At 49.3% G+C, this 21501-nt stretch overlaps 1 protein-coding gene across 4 annotated transcripts; it reads right to left on the bottom strand.

Annotated features, from left to right (window-relative positions):
* Window positions 1–1913: 1913 nt before the first annotated feature.
* RPAP1 (RNA polymerase II associated protein 1) lies at window positions 1914–19284 on the bottom strand. 4 transcript variants are annotated; one of them, XM_045449971.1, is made up of 25 exons: window positions 19177–19284; window positions 18116–18372; window positions 17659–17807; window positions 17286–17375; window positions 16477–16597; window positions 15484–15705; window positions 14426–14605; window positions 13274–13389; window positions 12894–12992; window positions 11992–12093; window positions 11599–11766; window positions 11167–11352; window positions 10908–11042; window positions 10630–10800; window positions 9952–10109; window positions 9330–9488; window positions 9008–9209; window positions 8467–8576; window positions 7986–8181; window positions 7619–7771; window positions 7278–7420; window positions 5933–6689; window positions 2715–2891; window positions 2517–2576; window positions 1914–2409 (listed from the first exon to the last, which is right to left on the bottom strand). In XM_045449971.1, exons 2-25 carry the CDS (start codon window positions 18294–18296, stop codon window positions 2260–2262), a joined length of 4185 nt encoding a protein of 1394 aa, XP_045305927.1. In that variant the 5' UTR covers window positions 18297–18372; window positions 19177–19284; the 3' UTR covers window positions 1914–2259. The 4 variants fall into 4 exon arrangements, with proteins under 4 accessions (XP_045305927.1, XP_045305930.1, XP_045305928.1 ...); XM_045449974.1 differs by having other exon boundaries at window positions 6353–6689; XM_045449972.1 differs by having other exon boundaries at window positions 19121–19235.
* Window positions 19285–21501: the final 2217 nt, after the last annotated feature.

The following is a 21501-nucleotide window of genomic DNA, read 5'->3' as shown; positions in this document are numbered from 1 at the left end:
AGTTAGGCAGCATTACTTGTCATTACTTGTGTCTTTTCAGTGCCTTTGTGACTGAAAGGCCGAATCTCCAGATACTCTCAGAAACATGCGCCTCTGGGTTCACCTCATACAATCGATTGCCTGTGTTAACTCTGTACAATTTCTTACTGTGATGGGGTGAAAGCCTGAATCCTAATGTTAACGATCTAAGTGCTAGTACTAGCATTTCTAGTCATTGGGTGGCGCTGTTCCCATCACACTGTTCTGAGGCGGTTTCCCCACCACCTATAAAATCATATGAAGAGGGATTGCTCTGTAAACCGCAAGAAACCATGTAACTGTGAAGGTTGCTTAGCCATCAGGTGGTTTTGTGTCTTCTTTATTCTTTTTCCAAAATATTCATTTTTTAAAAAGTTTTCCTTATTTATTTTTGAGAGAGAGAGAGAGAGCAGGGGAGGGGCAGAGAGAGAGAGAGAATCCCACGCAGGCTCTGCACTGTCAGCACAGAGCCCAATGTGGGGCTCGAACTCCTGGACCATGAGATCATGACCTGAGCTGAAATCAAGAGTCTGACGCTTAACTGAGCTGCCCAGGTGCCCCCCAAAATACTAATTTTAAAGGCTGAGGCCTGTGTGTAATATAAAGCGCTGGGGAAAAAAAGAAGTGACAGTAGTTAGCTGTTGGTGAAGCCTCTGAGTATATAGTGCTAGATAAAGACACTACAGTGATTTTGTAAACACTCTAGTCCTCAGACCCTATTTAGCTCTGTTGGTATCCTACTATGAGGTCACAAAATTTCTTTGGTAAGGTTCTGGTAAGCCAGTGGTTCTCCAAGTGTGTGTTTGGGCTTGGATAGCAGCGTCAGCACCACCTGGGAACTTGTTAGAGATGCAAATTCTTGGGTTTCACCCTAGGTCTACTCAATCAGGAACACTGGTGTACTGCCTAGCAATCGATTTAACACACCTGAAGACAGTTTGGAACTATTGCTGTTTGCAGATGCAGTAGCTGCTTAATAAGCCTACTGGAGAATTCTGTGTGCAGCAGCTCCATTTATGGGAAATGGGTTCTCTCTGCCTGCTGATAGGGCACACTGCACTCACTCTGATGACCTGTAAACACACTATAGGCAATTCCACACAGAAAATGACACTCTAAGAAAGCTTGAGTGTTAGAATTCAGATGAAAGAACCTAAAAACTCTATCAAGAGATGAACCAATGAATCAGAATTCATGGTTTGATCCACTCCTTCACAGCCCTTACCTACTACCACTCAAGTCCACAATGGAAGGGGTGTTGTGTGACAACGCTAATAGACCGAATATTTGTGCCCTCCATCCCTGCCTCATTCGTAGGTTGAACCCTAATACCCAATGTGAGGGTATTTGGAGGCAAGGCCTCTGGAAAGTGATTAGGTCATGAGGGTTCCACCCTCATTTCCCTTCCACCACGTGAAGGCTGTCTACGAACCAGGAAGTGGGCTCTCACTAGAGACCAACTGTGCCAGCATCTTGACCAACTTCCCAACCCCAAGAACAGAAATTAATTTCTGTTGTGTATAAGGCACTCAGTCTTTGGTATTGTTACAGCAGCCCAAATAGATGAAGAGACAGCTAGTGCAGTCTGATTTCGGGTTTCTTCATATCTCAGATAGCAGTTAACAGACCATAAGGAGACAAGATGCCGACCTCATTAAGGATACTTATACATCAAGTGGACTGCTCAGAGTCCTTCCAGAAGTACCCCTTCCCAAGAGCATTACTCTGGCCCAGCTCTACTGCAGAACTAGGACCCACACTTTTGTTTTCCCAGACGTAGGCTCTGTTTTCAGCTCTCCCATCTCTCACAGGAGCCCAGCTTCTCCCCTAGGATAGCCCATCCCTCCATACCAATCCTGAACTAACATCTGAAATCAGTCCAAATCAGATTCCCAGGAGATACAAAAAATTTTTATTTCAGTACACATCTACAGCATTTATGTATCTGGTCTGGGGCAGGGGAAGGAGGAGACATGTACATAGTTTGTCTTGTCTCCAAGAGAGGGGCAAGTAATTAAGTTACCCTTCACTTCCATACAGACCAGATCCTGAGTTTCAGACATCAGGATATAATGGGAGGGCTCACTCTGCTCCAAAAAAGCTCACAGCCTGCTCCCAGGAAAGCAAGCCTTCTCCCTTGTCTCCTGCCCACCCTTAAGCCACAAAACCCTTCTGTCTGGCCAGGCCCGTGTTGGTAAACCCCAGGAGACCGTATCCATCTCTTCATCTGTAGCAGCCATACTAGGTCTCTGATTCCCCATTTTGGAGCATCCCTGAGGTCAGTCTCTGGAGGTACTGCTGACGCAGAGAGGGCAGCTGGAGATATAGCTCAAAGCCTTCTGGGAGGGCAGGATTAGGGAGCTTATAGTGGAGAAGGTGCTGCCGGAGACCCTGCAAAAGGGGCAGAAACTTTATGAAGTAGGTAGTGAGATCCTATTGAGATTTCTGTGCCCCAAGACCTCTTCTCTTCCCACCCTCCAGGATGTGCCCCATCCTACCTCATTCGTCAGCATCCAAGTCTTCTGCAACATGCTCCTGCGGGCAGCCTTTACCTCGTCCTAGAGGCAGAACAGGGACAGGGGACACTGGGCCAAGGGCTGTACCCATCACTGGCCTTGTCTGGCCCTCATCTCCTCCCCAGATGACCCAGAGGCAGCTCAATCACAGTCTCCCTTCCTCCCTTCAGTATAACTTACTGAACTCTTTGGGTCCTGGGAGAAGATGAAGCTGTTGACATGAGCCACAGCCACAGCATAGAGTACAGGGCACCAGCGTGCGCAGAGTGCACCAGTAACCAGGACACGGAAGTAGAGCTGAAGGAGGGCCAGGTTGTCTTCAGGAGGCTCCGTATAGGACTCCAAGGACACAGGCAACTGTGACAGGGGGAATGAGACATGCTGAGGGTGAGGGTGGAATGTCTATCACTGCACAACAGGGTGGATGGCTGGTGGTCACATGGACCAAATCATGAGGGCAGAGATCAGGTCCTGGACAGACAGCCATTCCTGTCTATCACAAGGATCAAGGTTAAAGACTAAAGAGCTGAGAAGCAGGGAAAACTGGGAAACTAAGAAGCAGTACTGAATTTCTACTGCCTACCACTACTTTAATCTACCTAAAACTTTCAAAATGTCACATTCACCTGCTTGATTATATTATGAAACCTTTCAAAAGTTCCTTTTCTTAGGACCAGTAACTCTCTAAAAAATCACTCTTAATTCCATGCAGAAAGGATTATGAGAGGGGCACCTGGCTGGCTCAGTCAGTGGAACATACGACTCTTGACCTTGGGATTGTGAGTTTGGGCCCAACGTTGGGTGTAGAGATTACTTAAAAAAATAAAAACATAAAAAAAAAAGAAATGATTAGGGCACCTGGGTGGCCCAGTCGGTTGAGCATCCGACTTTGGTTCAGTTTATGATCTCGCGGTTCTTGAATTCAAGTGCCATGTCAGGCTTTGTACTAACAGCTCAGAGCCTGGAGCCTGCTTTGGATTCTGTGTCTCCCTCTCTTTCTGCCCCTCCCCCTGCTTGCACTCTCTCTCAAAAATAAACAAACATATGGGAATGCAAGCTGGTGTAGCCACTCTGGAAAACAGTATGGAGGTTCCTCAAAAAACTAAAAATAGAACTACCCTACGACCCAGCAATTGCACTACTAGGCATTTACCCATAGGATATAGGTGTGCTGTTTCGAAGGGACACATGCACCCCCATGTTGATAGTAGCACTATCAATAATAGCCAAAGTATGGAAAGAGCCCAAATGTCCATCAATGGATGAGTGGATAAAGAAAATGTGGTATATGTATACAATGGAATATTACTTGGCAATCAATAAGAATGAAATCTTGCCATTTGCAACTATGTGGATGGAAATGGAGGGTATTATGCTAAGTGAAATCAGTCAGTCAGAGAAAGACAAAAATCATGACTTCACTCATGAGGACTTTAAAAGACAAAACAGATGAACATAAGGGAAGGGAAGTAAAAATAATATAAAAACAGGGAGGGGGATGATACAGAAGAGACTCATAAATATGGAGAACAAACAGAGGGTTACTGGGGGGGTTGTGTGAAGGGGGATGGGCTAAATGGGTAAGGGGCACTAAGGAATCTACTCCTGAAATCATTGTTGCACTATATGCTAACTAATTTGGATGTAAATTTTAAAAAATAAAAAAATTAAATTAAAAAAAATTAACAAACATAAAAAAATTATGAAAGAAAGAGATAAGGTTTACCTCCAGTGGTATTTGTCATAGTGTTACTTCAAATAGCAGAAAATTAGAAACAATTTTCATGCCCACCAAGGGGTTGATAAAATAAACAGATGCACCTACACGATGAATTATTACATAGTAAAAAATGTTGATTTCTTAGAATATTTAATGATTGGGAAATGCTTATTATGTAATATTAAATTAAATGAAGAAAATTAAATGAAGAAAACATTATGCAGGGATCCCAATTTTATAAAAAATATATATGTACATAAAAAGACTAATCCTTAAAAATGTACTTTTTTGTTTTTTTATATAAAATACTTACATTTTATATACATGGTAAATGTATTTATTAAAATATTTAAAGTTTACCAGAATAGGGCACCTGGGTAGTTCAGTCGGTTAACTGCCCAAATCTTGATTTTGGCTCAGGTTATGATCTCTTGGTTCATGAGTTCGAGCCCCACATCGGGGTCTCTGCTGATGGTGTGCAGCCTGCTTGGGATTCCCTCTCTTTCCATCTCTCTCTGACCTTTGCCTGCTCACTCTCTCACTCTCTCTCAAAATAAATAAACTTTAAAAAAAAGTTTAGGGGTGCCTGGATGGCCCAGTCAGTTAAGCATCCAACTTCAGCTCAGGTCATGATATCGCAGTCTGTGAATTCGAGCCCCGAATCAGGCTCTGTGCTGACAGCTCAGAGCCTGGAGCCTGCTTCATTTTCTGTGTCTCCCTCTCTCTCTGCCCCTCCCCCACCTGTGCTCTGTCTCTCTCTCTCTCTCAAGAATAAATAAACATTAGAAAAAATTAAAAAGTTTACCAGAATAAGATATGATGAAAATAAAAACTCAAACCTTAAAAAAATAATAACTCTCTACAGCTTGTAAGTTTAAACCTTAGCCTGATTTTTGAGGCCCTCTAAGATTTTATTAGCCTTGTTTCCAAGATTTTAAACTAAAATCTGTTCTAGACTCCTCCCTCTTCCTACCCTGTTCTACTCCTTCCTGCCTCTGAGCTTTTGCTGATGCTATTCCACTAGGTACATTCTTTTACTTTTTGAGAGAGACCTTGTGAGTTGGGAGAGAAAGAGAGAGAGAGAGAGAGAGAGACAGAGACAGAGACAGAGAGAGAGAGAGAGAGAGAGAGAGAAAACCCCAAGCAGACTCCACGCTCAACAGAGGGCTAGATCTCACAACTGTGAGATCATGACCTGAGCTGAAATCAAGAGGCACTTAACCGAATGAGTCACCCAGGCGCCCCTCCACTAGGTACATTCTGTCCTTCATCCTCAACAATCCAAATTCTATCCAACCTTCAGTGCCCAGGTCAATCTTCACTCTTTTCCAAAGCCTTCTGCTTATGGAAAGCCCACTTTGATATTTCCCTTTTCTGAATCCTGACCTAACATCTAAAATCTGAATAACTTTGAACTACGTTAGTTTGTAGCACGTTTCTTATCTAGGTTGTAGCAACATGAACAACGAGCTGTAGCTTGTTAATAATATCCAATACGTACTATATGCCACATACTCTGTTAAACCCCTTTCGTGGAGTCTCTTAATCTCCTCAAAATCCCCAAGAAGTGAGATAAGGAACCTGAGGGCCACCAAAGCTCCCCACTGCTCAGGACCACCCCCAAGGCCCAGTACAGGAAGGCCAGTACAGTACAGGCTGTGCTGGGCTGAGAAAGTACCTGGGTCAGAGGCAGGCCCAGAGCTCGCAAGGCTCCCACATGCTCCCCAAAGAGGGCGAGGCGCAAAGTGACACTGAACCGACGCTGCAGGGGAAGGAGAACCAGAGCTCCAAAGAGATGGTCCCCAAAAGAGACAGCCTCAAAATGCTCCAGGAAGTTGGCATAGAGGTCAGGGAAAGATGTCAGGCCAGGAAGCGGACAATCCAGCTTGAGGTCTGGCAGGACTTTAGGCTGGCAGAGCTGGGCAAGGAGAGCTGCCACCAGACGTTGTATTGGGGTTTCCCGGAACAGCTCACTGTCTACCAGGAACACACACATGAGCCGTGCCAGGCGGGCAGCAGGAGGCACAGCCCAGAGGGCCTGGGGGCGCCAGCTTTCCAAGACGAGCACCCACTGCAGAGCCCGCATAGCTGTGCCTACTGTGTCAGCAGGAGGAAGTCCTGAGGGCGCGTCTGAGGCCTGGTGGTAGAGGTGGATCAATGGCAGGAAAGGCCAGTCGGTGGGCAGCAGTGGCTCCTTAGGCACAGGAAGCAGCAGGGCTGGGATGTGCCGTAGCTCCCCTCGGTACAAGGCCTGAGAGGCTACTAGGCTGGCTCGGGCCAGTGAGCAGTGGGTCAGGTAGCAGCTGCGGATGCTGGGGAGGTCCTGGCAGGCCTGAACCAGCAGAGCCCCTCGCCCACATGCAGAGTCCCTGCCGCTCCCTAAGGACAGCCGATCAGAGAAGTCAGCTGCCTCTGGACCACCTGATGCTCTTTCCCTGCAATAGAACCCAAAAGCCAAAAATGAGGGTTTGAACCACGGCACTCTGAACACCATGCCAGCTCTCCAGGGCTTCCCAGAGGTTTCTAGGTCCAATCTTGCTCCTCCCTGTTCCCCTAATCACTTTCTATGTTGTGTGTGTAAATTAAGAGAATGGATACTAAAGTCAGCTGCTTAGGGGCAGGTTTACGGAACTTCTCTGTGCCTCAGTTTCCTCATAGGAAGATGGGGATAATAAAAATACCTATCTCATAGTACAAGTGAAACACTTAAAATACAGATACTTAAGGAGATGCCAGACACAAAGTTAGCACTCAGTAACTGTTAGCTATTACTCAAGTATAGCTAGTTTATGCACCTGTTTTTAGCCACACAGTCACATTGAAATCACATTATAATTCTCTAACGTGGATATCTTCATCCTCACTTTACTGATGAGAAAATGGAAGCTCCAATAGGTGAAGTACAATCCATGCAAGAAAGAGGATTAAACCCAGGTGTTCTAGCTCCAAACTCAGGGCTGCTCTGTCAATAGCCACAACAGCCTCTCAAAGGGCTGGGTTGATGTCACCAACCCTGGACTTACGGGAGGAACTCCAGACGGAATACACAGCTCAGCAGTAGCTCATGGGCAAGGTACTCACTTCCAGGCAGCAGTCGGCTCAGCAGGGCCAACACCATACTATGATGGAGAGCAGCATTGACCGCCAGAACTGGCTGGACTGTTGCCTATGAACAGAAGAGCAAGGGGTAGGAGGGTGGATGGGATGTGAGAGGGAACAGAGCAAGGGGAAGTGAGAGTCCATGCAAAGAGGATATATACTGAAGGGTACAGATCCTGGGCACATCTAGATGGGACAAACTGCAGGGGTGGGAATTATGGGGGGGTTGTGGACAGAGGTGGAGAGGGGGCTGGGGCATACCCACCGCTCTCTGGGCCAGGGTGAGTGCCAGGTACTGTAGGTGGTACTCATGGCGCAAGGCCCACGCAGAGAAGGGAGTGAGTTGTGGGGCAGCCATAGGAGCCACACACTGGAGGAAGTAGTTCTGGAGTCCTGGGGCAGCCAATATGGCAGCCAGCTGGAGGAAAGCAAACTTGTTCAGATCTAAAGTGACTTTGATCTCTCTCCTGAAGTTCCCCAGGTGGCTGCCCCCTCCCCAGCCAAACTCAGAGAAATGGGTGCTGGCAAGAGAGACCTTTCTGCCTCAAGTGATACCCTCACCCTTTTGTTCTGACTCCTATCTTGCCCCTCCACCCCAGCCTCCAACCCCTAACCAGGTGCCTATGTCTCACCTGGCCACATAGCCCCTTGTGGATCCGGGCCAAGGTGTTGAAGAGAGACAGGAGGGCAGTGAGGAACGGGAAGGGTGAGGCTGAGCCAGCCAGACTGAGAGAGGGGCGTCCTCCTGTGCAGCCCAGTGACACCAGGCTGGGGAGAGCTTCAGGGGCCGGAACACAGAACTGCGGGTTGCAGAGAGGGGAGCAGCACCTGGAGGCAGAATGAAGAAGCTGAGGGGGGCTCTGGCCTGATGTACACCAGGCTAGAAAAGAGCTGCTTGGTCTGCGACCAAGGCCCACAGGAACCTGGCTATATGGACCAGTACCCACATTCCTCAAAGCCCTCAAGTGCTGCTTGCTAGGGACTCAGGTTTCCTTCAGGCTGAGAAGTTCTACTTGGGATGGGCCAGGGAGCTAGATCTAGGAGTCCCACAGGGAGTCAAACGGCCTCCTCCCTACTGCCCCCACCTCCCAACCACACACACACACTACATACCCAAGAGAATCCCACAGGCTGCCCAGAGTGGGTGGGTGCAGTAAGGGTAGCAGCAGCCCCTCTGACAGGCGCTCCATATCCTGAAGCCAATCCCCTGGGCACAGGCTTGGCTAGAAGACCAAGGGGCTCAATGAGCTGACAGCAAAAGGAGATGCATTTTCCTAGACCCTGTGTACCCAGGCCAAGCCCATAACTTCCAAGAGCCCAAGAGTCAGTGTTTGTAGGCTTCTGCCTTCTGACCCTTCTGGAGAGAGAAAAGACCCTGAGGTTGCCCCGACACCCTCTGTCCTCAGAGCATGAAGTCTCCAGGGAGACAGAGCTGCTGCTTGGGGTTCTCTGGTTCCCACCAACACAGCTCCCTGACAGCTCCAATGGATATGGAAGCAGAAAGAGGAAGGTGGGAGGGAAAAGGCGGAGAATAGGAAAAAGTGGAATGGGGAGGTAGGAGTGGAGAGGTCGAGACAGAGGGAGACACAGGGTGGTGTGTTAAGATGGGGGCAGGCGCCCAGGATATGGAGGAAGGTAGGCAGGCAACACTCACCTGCTGGCTCCAGGCCTGGTAGTATGCATCCAGGAAGAGTAGGCAGGCAGTGGGCACCGGGCCTAGAGCATGCCAATTCTCAGATCTGGGCAGCAACTTCAAGGTCTGTCTTAGAAAGGGCTCCACAAGGGGTTGGAGCCCGGACACCTGTGTCCAAGTGATCAAGGAAGGGGTGGCCGACAGACTGGCCTCAGCAGAGTCACTACAGGAGTGCCAAAGGGGTCACAGTCAAGGTCTGGCTGCCTTGACTCCTCCATAAGGTCTACCCACCCACTCTGGAGGAGTGCTCCCACCTGTCCTGAAGCTCAGAGCTATAACGTACCTGCTGGACTCAGGGACAGTGCTACTGGCTGCCAGGGTCAGCTGGGTGAGCAGAGTGAGCAAGGAGGCTATCCGCTGCACAGACAGGGGCTGAGGGGGCTGGGTGCTGAGCTCCTCTGGCACAGCCTGCAGGGCCCGCATCAGCACTGGGTATAGCTCCCTGGGGGAGAATGATTACTGCCTTTCAGTGTCCAAAGACACTGGACATGGAGACACATGACACAAAGCAAGGCAATGCCCCAAGGACCTGCAGTTTGGTTAAGAGGCTCAGGAGAAAGAGGCCCCAGGGCTGGGCACTCTTGGAAGGCTTCAGAGGGAAGGAAGGCTGGAGGCTGAAGGGAACGAGGGTAGACCTTCCAGGCTTCCTTCCAACAAGGGATTTAAATCTGATTTCACCAAGCTACTAAGGCTGTTGTGCACAGAATGTAGTTAACTCGGCTTTTTTCTACTGTCCTCTGGCTAGTCCTGGCCCCCAAGCCTTCTTCATTCCTCCCAGAATCCCCTCTTCCTCATCCTCAGCCTCCCTCTGAGCTTGAAACCTTGAGCAAGGCTGAGTCATCAGATTAGGCCAGAGTGCAGAACCGGAGAGGTGTGTAAGAGAGCCTACTCTTGTGTCTCCTCACCTGTAAAGGTCACTACCCTGGCCATAGGAGGCAGCCACAGCCCACAAACGGAAGGCCTCAGTGCTCAGCATCTCAGCTTCCTCTGGGGGCAAGGCCATTTCCTGGGGAGCCTCTGCTATAAAGCGGGACAGGCGGCTCCGGAGATCAAAGCTGCTCAGCTGAGGGTGAGAGGGCAGAGAGTCTGAACATCACAATCAGCAGGGAGCCCAAGTAGCCTCAGGTTCTCTTACTATGGAGACTGGCTCAACTCAACCCTGTTCCAGGCCACTCTCGTGCTACAGGGTCTTAACTCTGGACCAGGATGAAACTATCTCATCCATCCCTCCCTCCCACTCCACCTTCCTTCCCTCTCTGCCCCTCCCCCCCTTCATTTTAGCAAGCCCCTGCTGGGCCCCTTTTCTAGGGCTACTTGGCTATGGGTGATGGCCGCCCAACTGTAAGTGGCTCTTCTGGTCTGGGCCCATCAGTTAACGAAAGCACAAGTAGGCCTATAGGATACACTATAATCTAGATGACTAGGTTTCTGGCTGGTGGTTCCTACTGCATTTCTAAGCAACTGGATCAGAGATCAGAAAAGGAAGATGGCATGAGCGAGTTACCCAGAGTCCAGAGGCCATGCTTAGCCCCCAACCCAGCCCTGTCTTAAGCCCCTCATCCCTCGACCTTTGTCCTGCTCACCAGCCGGGCAGCAATATTCCTACCAGCCGAGGCCAGGACACGAAGTAGTTTCATGGCAGTGGCACAGGGCACTTTGTGTAGACTGAGGACAGGCCCCACCCCCATGGGGGACCAGCTGGTGGGCAGGAACTCTCGAACCACGGTCTCTATTAGTCGAGGGCACTCCAGGACCTGTGGGGGTCAGGAAGAAAAGGGAAGTAGGGAAGTAGGGAGGCTGAGGGTCAGCAATGGGGTCAGCTAGGCTCTTTGTGCATTCCTTGTCTCCTTCTCATTCTTACCCTTGTGGCTGACTCCAGGGAATGCCGGGCCAGACGGATGAGCACAGCCAGGATATCAAGGACCACAGAAGGGGCTGGACAGGTCACCTCTAGCACGTAGCGCAGCCGTGGCAGCAGGTTGGTAGCCAGAAGCCCCTGGTGATCAGAGAGATAAACCCAGTGCCAAAAGCAACTGAGCCCCAGGCCTTAATGACCCCTCTTGCCTAAGATGTGCTCGCTTCGAGGTCATGCGACAGGTGCAGCTGCCCCAGCATTTTACCTTGATGATGTCATGTCGGGCCAGGTCAGATGGAGGCCGGTTTCCTTCCTCAGGGCTCTTTCTTTTTGCTTTTTCTGCTGGGGCCTCTTCATCTTCATCCTCATCGTCCTCCCTGTCCTCCTGGCTGGGCATCAGAGGAAACGTCAAAGCTCCATGGTACCAGGAGAAGGAGCTATCGAGGAGCTCCTGACATAGGAGAGAGAAGGGTGTGGGAAGAAGAGGAAGGAGTCAGGCCCAGAAAAAGCAGCAGCAGCAGCCACCCACCCAGAACAGAAAGGCAAGGCTGCTGGGCTTTGGGGCCCGTAGAAGAAGGCAGTGGTGCTGCCATCCCATTCTCTGCTCTGCCTGGCAAAGCCTTGGCAGTGAGGGCATGTCCAGCAACAGGAGTAGGAACGCTGATGCCTCAAAGCCCTACTCCTATCTGTGTTGTACCTCATCTCCAGGAGCCACGAGCAGAGCCTGAAGAGCCCGGACGGCAGCTGCAATGACTGCGTCCACTCTGTCATCCAGGGAGAAGCGCAGCAAGAAGAGGAAACCAGCATCCAAGAGGAGGCGCAAGACACTGCCCACTAGCCGGTCCCCAAACTCGCCAGCCTGGGCCTTGGGGATAGGATAAAACTTTGCTGAAGATGTAGAAGTTAGAGTCTTTGTCCTAAACCCTTCACTTGCCCACCTATGACCCTGGGTTTATCCCATTCCCAGTCTGCCCCAGAGAGAGTTGGTGTATGGGCTATGGGGCCAGAATGAAAAGGGCAGGAGGTGGGGAAGTCTATGGTTGGGGGAGGAGGTGTGGGGACAGGCAGGACCGGCCAGCAGTCCACTCACCCTGCTGATGACCTGGGCCAACACATGCAGCGCTAGTGCTCTCTGCTGGGACACCTGGCTGCGCGTGAGGTGGAACAGCTCCTGCAGGGAGTATCCCGCTCTCTGGGGCAGGGACAAGAAATCAGCAGCCAGGACACAGGGCAGCACCCCAACCAATACACAGAAATGCCTCCATTCCAGGCACTGACTTAGTTGTCCAGAGGAAGGCTAAGATAAGTAAGTGATATCTCTTGCCTCTGCTCTCCATGGATCCTCAAACTGGTAAAGAAGATGGGACTTGCACACGAGTAACCATGCCATAAGGCAGATAGGGAAGAATTCAGTAATCAGTGTTTAATTTACAAGAGAAGAGGAGAGAGAGAGAGAGAGAGAGAGAGAGAGAGAGAAAAGGGGGACCTGGAAAAGTGATGAGGTCTCAGTGGGTGGGTAGAGCTTTGATGGCCTGAAGAAAAAGCCCTGGAGGTCCTTGAGCACACGGCGTACATGGCAAGTGGGCTCCAGAATGGCACAGGAGTGAGGAAGGCAGAGCTACAGGGGCAGCGGGGATAGAGGGTCGGAGGACTGTCTTGCCAGGCTAAAGAGCCAAGACTATTCTGTGAGCAGAAGAGAGCCAGGAAACTTTCCGAGGCACGGGGAAAGAGAGTGGAAGACATGGTGACTGAGCAGGTAAGAGGGAGCAAGGCTCTCCTTTAGAAAGCCTCAGACGAGGCAACATAGAACTGGCAAGTTCAGGCAACTGACTGGAATGTGAAGGAATGAGGAGAAACATTTTGAGCCCAATAACCTATGGACACCAAGGCTGAGAACTGGAATAGAGTACACAGAAGGTCCAAGGCAACTGACCAGAGGTCCTTTTCCACTTGTCAAGAGCTGCCCAGTCCTCCCTGGGCCCCATGCCTCACCTCTGCCTCTTCTCCATGGTGGTGCAGGCCCAGATGGGTGGGCAGGTCCACATCAGGGGCCAGAAGCTCTCCCTGAAGACTAAATCGGGCCTGCATCCTCTAACGGGAAGAGAAAGAAGACTATAGGCTGGGGATGCAGCAACTTACCCATACCCACTCCTCACCCATCTCCCGGGCCTCCGGTCCTGACTCTACGCCTGAGTGGAAATGGAACTTCTTTGGCCCCAGGGGCCAGGCAGGGTGGTGGGAGAGGAGGAGGAGCACAAAGGAGAAATGCTTCTCCAGCTCCGGGGAAGAAAATGGCCTGAGTCCTGGGTGCAAGAGCCCCAGCCCCATTTCCGGTCCACTCCACCCCCTGTAGGTCAGCTGGCCCTCCTCACCTCCTGCGTCTGCTGCCGCCGGAGTGGGGGCAAGTCCTGGGTCCACTGGAGCTTCTCCAGCTCCACAGTGTCCATGTGCAGCCATTCTTTGTGGGGCGTCACAGGTGGTGCCAGAGCTAGGAAGATGGAAGCAGAGTAGTAAACCCTAAGGGGCTCAGCTCGGTGGTCTACTGGGGTCCTGGCCATCACCCAGCGGTTGCCACATGCACCTCTGCCCAAGGGTCTGGCAGCCTCTGCCTTCAGCTACAGTTAAGTAGCATGGCCCAGCAGCTAGAACCCCTGGGAACTGGACAAATGTCTCAGATATGGCAGAACACACCTAGTCCAGGGCTCTAGCCCCTTGCTCATCCCAAGGATTTGCTGGGAGGGGCAAGAGAAAGTGGAGGAGGTAAGGAAGAGGAAAGAGAGGGAGCAGAGGAAGAAGGGAAGACCACATATATCAGGGACAACATAGCTCTCAACTGTCTAGTACCGACCTTCTCAAGAAGCAGGGGAGTGGGGCAATGAGGGACAGCTATCCTGCTTCTGCAGGGCAAGATACAGAAACACACACCCAGGACAACCCCCTGCTTCCCCCCTCCCCCCCACCCGACCTGCTCAGCTGGCCTGGAGCTCACGGAGGGGCAGGAGGCTCCTGGCTTCCATAATTCAATTTCTTCATTTGTTAATCACTAATAAAATAATCCAGGTCCTGGGAAATGAGTGCTCCCACTGGCCTCTCTGCTTTGGGTCTGGCATGTTCGTAAGGCCTGTGTCAGACTCTTCTCCCATCATCACCCTGGCCCTGCCGTCTTGCTCATAACACTGACAGCAGAGGCAGAAAACTGTAGGGTGGCTAGAGCCAGAGCTGGGGCAACTCTTGCAAAGGCAGGCTGGAGATGATCTGCAGGGAGAGGGGCCATTCAGCCATCATGCCCTGCTGCTGCTTACCAGGGAAGAGCGAGAAGGAGTGGCAACAAAGCAAGAAAACAGGAAGCATATGCAGGAAGAATATATGCATCAGCAAATGAAGACTGATTTCCAGATGATAATGGAAGATTAATATTAGATGTCAAGGACAGAGACGATTCTCTTCTTTTCCCATCTGCAGAGCCTAGAAGGGATACTTCCCTCTACTTTTATTCCCCAAAAGATGTACCCCTTTTTCCAAACCTGGGGCTTCTGGCTCCAGCTCATCTTCCTGCCTGGGCTCACTTGGAGAAGTCGGCACAATGGGTTCCTCTCCAGTGACCTCAACAGAGGGTCCTCCTGGTCTCTGCTCCTCTGTGGCCTTCTCTCCTGCTTGGTCATGGACATGGCTGTGGGACCTCAAGAAGGCAACCAAGTTGGGATCTAGGGAAGAGGATGGAAGGGACAGTGGGTGTTGGTGGATCCTCCCCAGCCTTGTACAGACCTGACGCCTGCTGAATGTTGCCTGCCTATGAGTGCCAAGGCCAGGACAAGCCATTTCCTCCTCCTGGCCTGAACCCCCTGGGCTCTCTTGGGGCTTCAATGACCCACACCTCTCCCTAAGACCTGCCCACCCACCCTTCTCTCCATCTTTCACAGTCCCCTGGCCCAGGTTTCCACCTATCCCAGTGCTTGGCTCCAGATCAGAGGCCCAAAGTAAGTGGCTGTCGAATAAATGAATGAATGTTGACTAGGGCCAAAGAGAAGGCATTTAGGGGAACAGTTCCTCTCTCTTTTAGCTAATTTATTTACACACAAATATTTACTGAAACCTAATCTATGTATGCTCTATTAAGGTGCTAGATACACACTTTGGAACAAGACTGACTTGGTGCTACTGTTTTGGTGAATAGATACTAGGAGGGAGGTATAGCAGAGTTGAGTGTCATATAATAGAACATGTCATAGCCGTACTAGATAGAGCATAACTACATTACATTAGAGTACATTACACTAGAGTAGTACAGGATACACAGTATAGTGGTTAAGAGCAGGGACTGTCAGACCTCACAGACCTAGGTTTACATCTCATCCATGTTCTTTACCAGCCATATGACCTGAGGGAGAATTTCTTCAAGTTATGAGACTCAGTTTCTTTTCGTAAGTAAATGAAATTAGTACTTACAGGAACCATTCGAGGACAGAATGAAATAATGCACTCAAGTACTCAGCAAAAAGCCTGGCATACACAGTAAGCCTTCATTAATAAGTGGCAGTCCCTTCCTAGCCTGGCCTCGGCTACAAAGACTGATATGCCATACCGAGCTGAGCTAGCAGCCGCTGCTGTTCCTGCAGGATCTCTTCAGGAGCCATGGCTTGTAGTTTTGCTATGTTCTCTTCATGGATGGTCTGGGCTTCCTGCTCAGCGTCCTGGCTCCTGAGCCCCTTCCCTGTGACTAGATTGGGTCCCTGGAAGCTGTGGCTGCCCCATGGAAGCTGGTAGCCCTGCTCCCTAGGTGTGAGTGCCTCACAGGATGCAGCACCTGGAAGAAGTGCATGATTAGTTTCACTGCCTCACCCAAGCCTAATCCCGTTAGTCCTGGAGACAGAGGGAGGCCCCAGAGATTTCCCAGGCAAAGAGTGGAGGGCCCTCCCCACAGCCCACACTCCCACAACACAAACATAGGCTGGGCTGGGTGGTGACCTCTCCACTCATTTTTCCCCTTTCTGAGGGATGTTTCCCTAAGAAATATCCTACGTTCTGACTCTTCTCTTAGATGTCCAGTCATCTGCCTCCAGAAGCCTGCCTCCAGCTCTTCTGTTAATAATTTGCATCATTAAAGGAATCTTGGCCTTTATCTTTATTTTATAGTCCCTGCCAGATATCTCTGACTCCTTCCTTTTTCCTAGAGCCGAATAATGGCCTGCACTCTCCCTGCATCTAAGACTCAGATGTGGACCCAAGCCATCCATACCCAATATTGTATGTAGGGATAAGGGACAGCTTCCTCTTCAGATGGCTCAAATGCCACTGAAATGTGCCTTCCTGGGTCACCTGGGTGGCTCAGTTGGTTAAGTGTCTGACTCTTGATTTCAGCTCAGATCATGGTCTCACGGTCCTGAGATTGAGCCCCATGTTGGGCTCTGCACTGGGTGGAGACTACTTAAGATTCTCTCTCTCTCCCTCTCTCTCCCCCCACAAAATAAATAAATATGCCTTCATATTTGAGGGGGAGAAGGCACATACTCAAAGGTGACTCTATGATTATGTATTAGAAAAAGGCCGAGCGCAAGCCTCCTCAACCTCAGCTTACCCTCTAGTGGATCCAGGGTAGACACAACTTCTCTAACTGGTGGGACCCTAGCTTCAGACACTCTCTTTGCTGCAATTTCTTGGGCAAAGATGCTTCTCTTACCAGATGTTGCTGACTTCCCCTATGGGCAAAAAGAAAACCCAGGTGACTGATGCTCCTTACCCCGTCCTCTTCTCAAACTCTTTACACTAAGGCCACTGGAACAAAGGGATAAAAGGGTCTTGCTTAATCTCCAAGGGTCACAACCCTAGTTCTCAAAAAAGCAGTGCTCTATAGGACAGGTCTTGAAGTCTGACAAATCTGGGTTGGATTTCTGGCTCCTGTATCTATTAGATGTGTGGTGTTGGACAAGTTATTTATCTTTTCAGGGTCTCAGTTTCCTCACCTGGAAATGGGGATAATGATACCTACCTTACGCGGCTGTTATGAGGACTAAGTAACGCATGTAAAGTGCTTAGCATGGTGCTGCTTTAACAAGAGGGTTGCTTATCATTATTCAGATTCTCTGCCTGCGGAAGGTGCACTATGGGGCATCTGGGTAGCTCAGTTGGTTAAGTGCCGGACTCTTGCTTTCAGCTCAGGTCATGATCTCACTCACATTTTGTGAGTCTCAGCCCCACAAGCCCCTATCAGGCTCTGTGTTGATAGCACGGAGTCTGCTTAAGATTCTCTCTCTCCCTTTCTCTCTGCCCCTCCTTGGCTCACATTCTCTGTCTCTATCTCAAAAAAATAAATAAACATTAAAAAAAAAAAAAAAGGAAGAGGCTCATCTGAATGTCCCCTAAGCACCATCTAAGCACCGTGCCTACCTGTCTCTCCTGTGAGCGATGGAACACAGGAGGGAAAGCAACACCACTGGGCACAGGCAGACTCACAGCCACTGAACTTGTATCTCGTTCCTGCAGCAACAAAACACAAAGTAGTGAAAATACCAAGCTTTCCCCAGACTGGACACTATCCCCCTAGCCCCAATTCTGTATGACTAGAGTCTCTCTCTAGGGAGAAATGGACCCACTTTGCTTCTTAGGGGACAGCGTTTCTAAAGCAGACCCCAAACTGACTGCAGGGGGAATAAAGTCCCACCTTTCTGAATCACCCTCTACTCCTAAGGCTCACCACCCCTACCCAAATATCCTTGCTGTCCTAGGAAAACTTGTCCTACTAAACAAGGGTGAGACGCACAATGATCTTAGTCAAGACAGCAGTGATGTGCTGATCGTGCCTGTTCAGCCTCTCTTCCGGATCCTCATGTTCAGGTGGGGGACGGCCAGGGCTGGGTCTGGCTCTCTTCGGGGGAGCAGGAACCAAAGCTGGGGGCAAATCTGGGAGATCTGGGAAAGAAAAAAAACCTCAGATGTGAGGATACCCACACCTTTCCAGGAAGAGACTGAGGGCAGGAGGAAGCCAAAGAAAGAAAGGCAGTTGCTGTGGAGCTCTGACTCAAGCTGTGTCACCTTGGGCAAGGTATTTAAGCTCTGTGAACCTTAGTTTCTGCATGTGTAAAATGGGGCTGCAGCAACAGAGATTATGCAGTGTCTGAAATAATGACGGGGAAAAATCCAGCCACATCAGGAAGAGGGAGAGGACGTTCAGGTCATATCCTCTCTTGTTCCTCAGCCTGACACCCACAACCACTCACTGTCCAGCGTCACCACATCCCGATGATCTTGTAGCAGAGGATGGTCCAGGTTAGTGTCGCCACCTCTCCTACTTCCTTTCTTCACCAGTTGTACTGCTGGAGCCGCACCAGCTGCAAGAAACTGACTCTGGAAACGCAGCAGGTCCGCCTCTGACTCCCCTGGCTTTGGTCTGGACAGCATCTTGACACTCCAGCTGCCTCTCTAGAGCAACTCTTTCCAGCACTGCTTTGGTGTGGTGATTCTCTCTCATTCACACCTACAAGCAATAAAGTTGATAGCCCTCTGCAAGCGAATCCTGATTCTCTTTATTGTGTATCAGAGACAACTCTTTTCTTGGGTTCACACCAACTCATTTCTTCTCATTCATACCTTACTGTCATTCCCTCCCTGTATAGCCCTCCCTGATGTCACCAGCCTAACAACAAAGTTTATTGCCGACTTAAGGTTGTTTACAATCTGTGGATGATAAAAATTTTCAGGAACAGCTGTAGGGAACCTAAGAAAAATGCCATCAGGAGACAGGCAGATAAATGTCATACCAAGGAGTAATGATTCTGTATCAAACTGGAGAGAACATGCCTGGCCTAAAGGTGTTCAAATTATTAAGCAACAACAACAACAACAACAAAACCTTGGGCTATAAAAAACAACATATAAAAATCATCTGTATTTTTATATACCAGCAAAAAGAACAATCAGGAAATGAAATTAAGAAAACAATGTCACTGACAATCGCATCAGAAAGAACAAAAACTCTTAGGAATAAATTTCACCAAAGAAGTACAAGACTTGTACACTGTCGGGCCTCACAACTGCGCCTAGGGCTCTGCGGTCGCGGACACTCCCGGACCACTCGAGTCAGCAAAGAAATCACCGGATCCCAGCCTATGCAGCCCGCTGATGGTGGGCCGGGGCCGGGATCTCCACACCGAAGAGGCCGCGGCCACTCCAGTGCAGAGCAGATACATTCAGGGAGGCTCCAACAAGGAAGCTGGATACCCTACCCCAGAGTCCTCCCCCGGGGAACCCTGAAATCCGTCCCTCTAGCGCAGCCCCTTACTTCCTCCAGGATCGCCTGGGCGCCGCCATCTTGCCCCGCAAGTGCCACGCTTCCGCCGCCACCAGGTTTGAACATCCGCCCCGCAGCCCAGCCCCGCCTTTCCAGGGCCTGGCTCCACCCTTTCTGGGATTGCATTCGGGGCGCCCAAGACCCCCCCCATTCCCCCCCCCCTTTTTTTTTAAGTTTATTTAAGTAATCTCTCCACCCAACTTGGAGCCTGGGCTCACAACCCGGAGGTCAAGAGTCGCATGCTTTTCCGGCCGAGCCAAGCCAAGACGCCCCTGCGCTCGGGACCCATGAGGGGGAAGATGCACGGCTTGTCCTGCCCTGCATTACCCCACCAGGTAAACTCTATGCCAACACTGAGAACACTCATCCTTCGGATGTGCAGCAGACGCAGGCCCTTCTACACACACGACACCCGTGACAGAAGGCAAAGTGTACTTCAGACGATCCTTCTGCACTCACCAGCCTGGATAATCACATCCTAAACCCAGCACCCAAGTTTGTGGGCAGCACCCAGCAACCTACAAACACCAAGGTGACCTCCCCAGTGCATTTATGGGTGACCAAGAAGGTAAGCATGTAAAAGGAAAGGCAAGGCTTAAGGAAAGAAACACTGTAGGAGTGATGGTGGTGAGGAGAGAGAAGAAAACAGTCTCCTGATCCCCTTCCTGAGCATCCTGCCTCTGTTCACTGCAGTGTCTCTTCTTGGAAATCCTCTCTTTCTTCTCTCCCACACCCTACCCCCAAAGTCTTTCCCTCCCTTTAAGGCCAAGCTGAAGTGAACTCTAAAACCCCTGCCAACCAGGTCTATTCACTGAACTTTCCTTGAAATCTTACACCTGCACCACTTGTGTGGCTTGTTGGGAATGCACTGCCAATTATCAACTATTACTGGCCACCTTTTTACAAGCATGTATGCTATTCTCTTGAATAGACTGAGTTCCTTGGGGGCACCAGGCCCTCTTTGTTGCATCCATAGTGCTCAGCACCCAGCATATTGCCATGAAAATAGGACCTTAGTAAACCACTGCTTGATTGAAGGCTATGTTAGGGAAGCCAGTGTTAGTCCATTCATTCTTAAACTTTAGCAGGCATCAAAATCACTTTGAGGGCTTGTTAAAACAGATTACTGGGCCTCACCCTCAAGAGTTTCTGAATCAGTAGGTCTTGGATAGGACCCAAACAAATTTGCATTTTTAACAAATTTCTAAGTATTCTATAGAATCATTCTTTAGTTCTCTTGGTCTCAACTGCAGCAGTAAATTTCAGCTACTAGTATTTAGCCATCTTTGGGGTCCAAAATAGTCCTGGGCCTGGTCAGAAGTTATGGGGAGTGAGGGAGGAGAACTGGAACCAGAAATGCTGGAAGACTGATAGTAGAAAATCATTGTTTGCAACCACTAATGAAATAATCGCTCCAGGCAACTATCATTAATGACTGCTAAACTATTGGGGGGGGGGGGTGTGTGCCTGGGTGGTTCAGTTGGTTGAGCGTCTGATTCTTGACTCCAGCTCAGGTCATGATCCCAGGGTCATGGGATTAAGCCCCACATCGAACTCTGTACTGACAGTGCAAAGCCTGCATGGGATTCTCTCTCCCTCTCTCTCTGCCCTTCTCCCCTGCTTGCACTCTCTGTCTCTCAAAATAAATAAATAAATTAAAAAAACAAAACTGTTAAGTGAAAGGTTGATTAGGATTTTATGTATGATGGATCAGGTTGCCAATTTATGAACAACAAACCTTAACATCACTAAAAGTGAGACCACTGGACATAACGTGTCCCCGATGTGATACAATTAGAAGTAAAAAACATTTCCCAAGAAAGTTTCATGCCAAAAAATTGGAACCAAATCTAGTGAAGCATCTAGATCTAACTACTAATCTACAGGAAATATGGGTGTTAAAGGAACATGTTAAATGATAACATGAGGATACGATTAACAAAACCCAAATTGTGGAAAATTCTACAAATGACCCAGTTTCTTCTATAATAGATTCTTCTCTTATAGATTTACAAATGCATAAGAGATTATCAATGAAATATATGGCCCTTCTTTGGATTCTGATTCAAACAAACCTAATATAAAAAGACATTTTTTGAGATTGTTGGGGAAAATTAAACACATACTGGGTTTTATATGATATTAAGGATTTTTAAAAAAATTATTGGGTATGGATGTGTTTTTTTGAAAAATAAACTTTATTTTAGACTAGTTTTAGATTTACAGAAAAATTGCAAAGAGTTTCCATTTACCCAAAACATAGTTTCTCCATTTTTTTAAGATTTTTTTTTTTTTTTTTTGAGTAATCTCTACAAC

This window comes from Leopardus geoffroyi, chromosome B3 (assembly GCF_018350155.1).
Source record: "Leopardus geoffroyi isolate Oge1 chromosome B3, O.geoffroyi_Oge1_pat1.0, whole genome shotgun sequence".
In the NCBI taxonomy this organism is placed as follows: Eukaryota; Metazoa; Chordata; class Mammalia; order Carnivora; family Felidae; genus Leopardus; species Leopardus geoffroyi.
The sequence above is the reverse complement of the archived record's forward strand: the minus strand, read 5'-3'. Positions and strand labels throughout refer to the sequence as shown.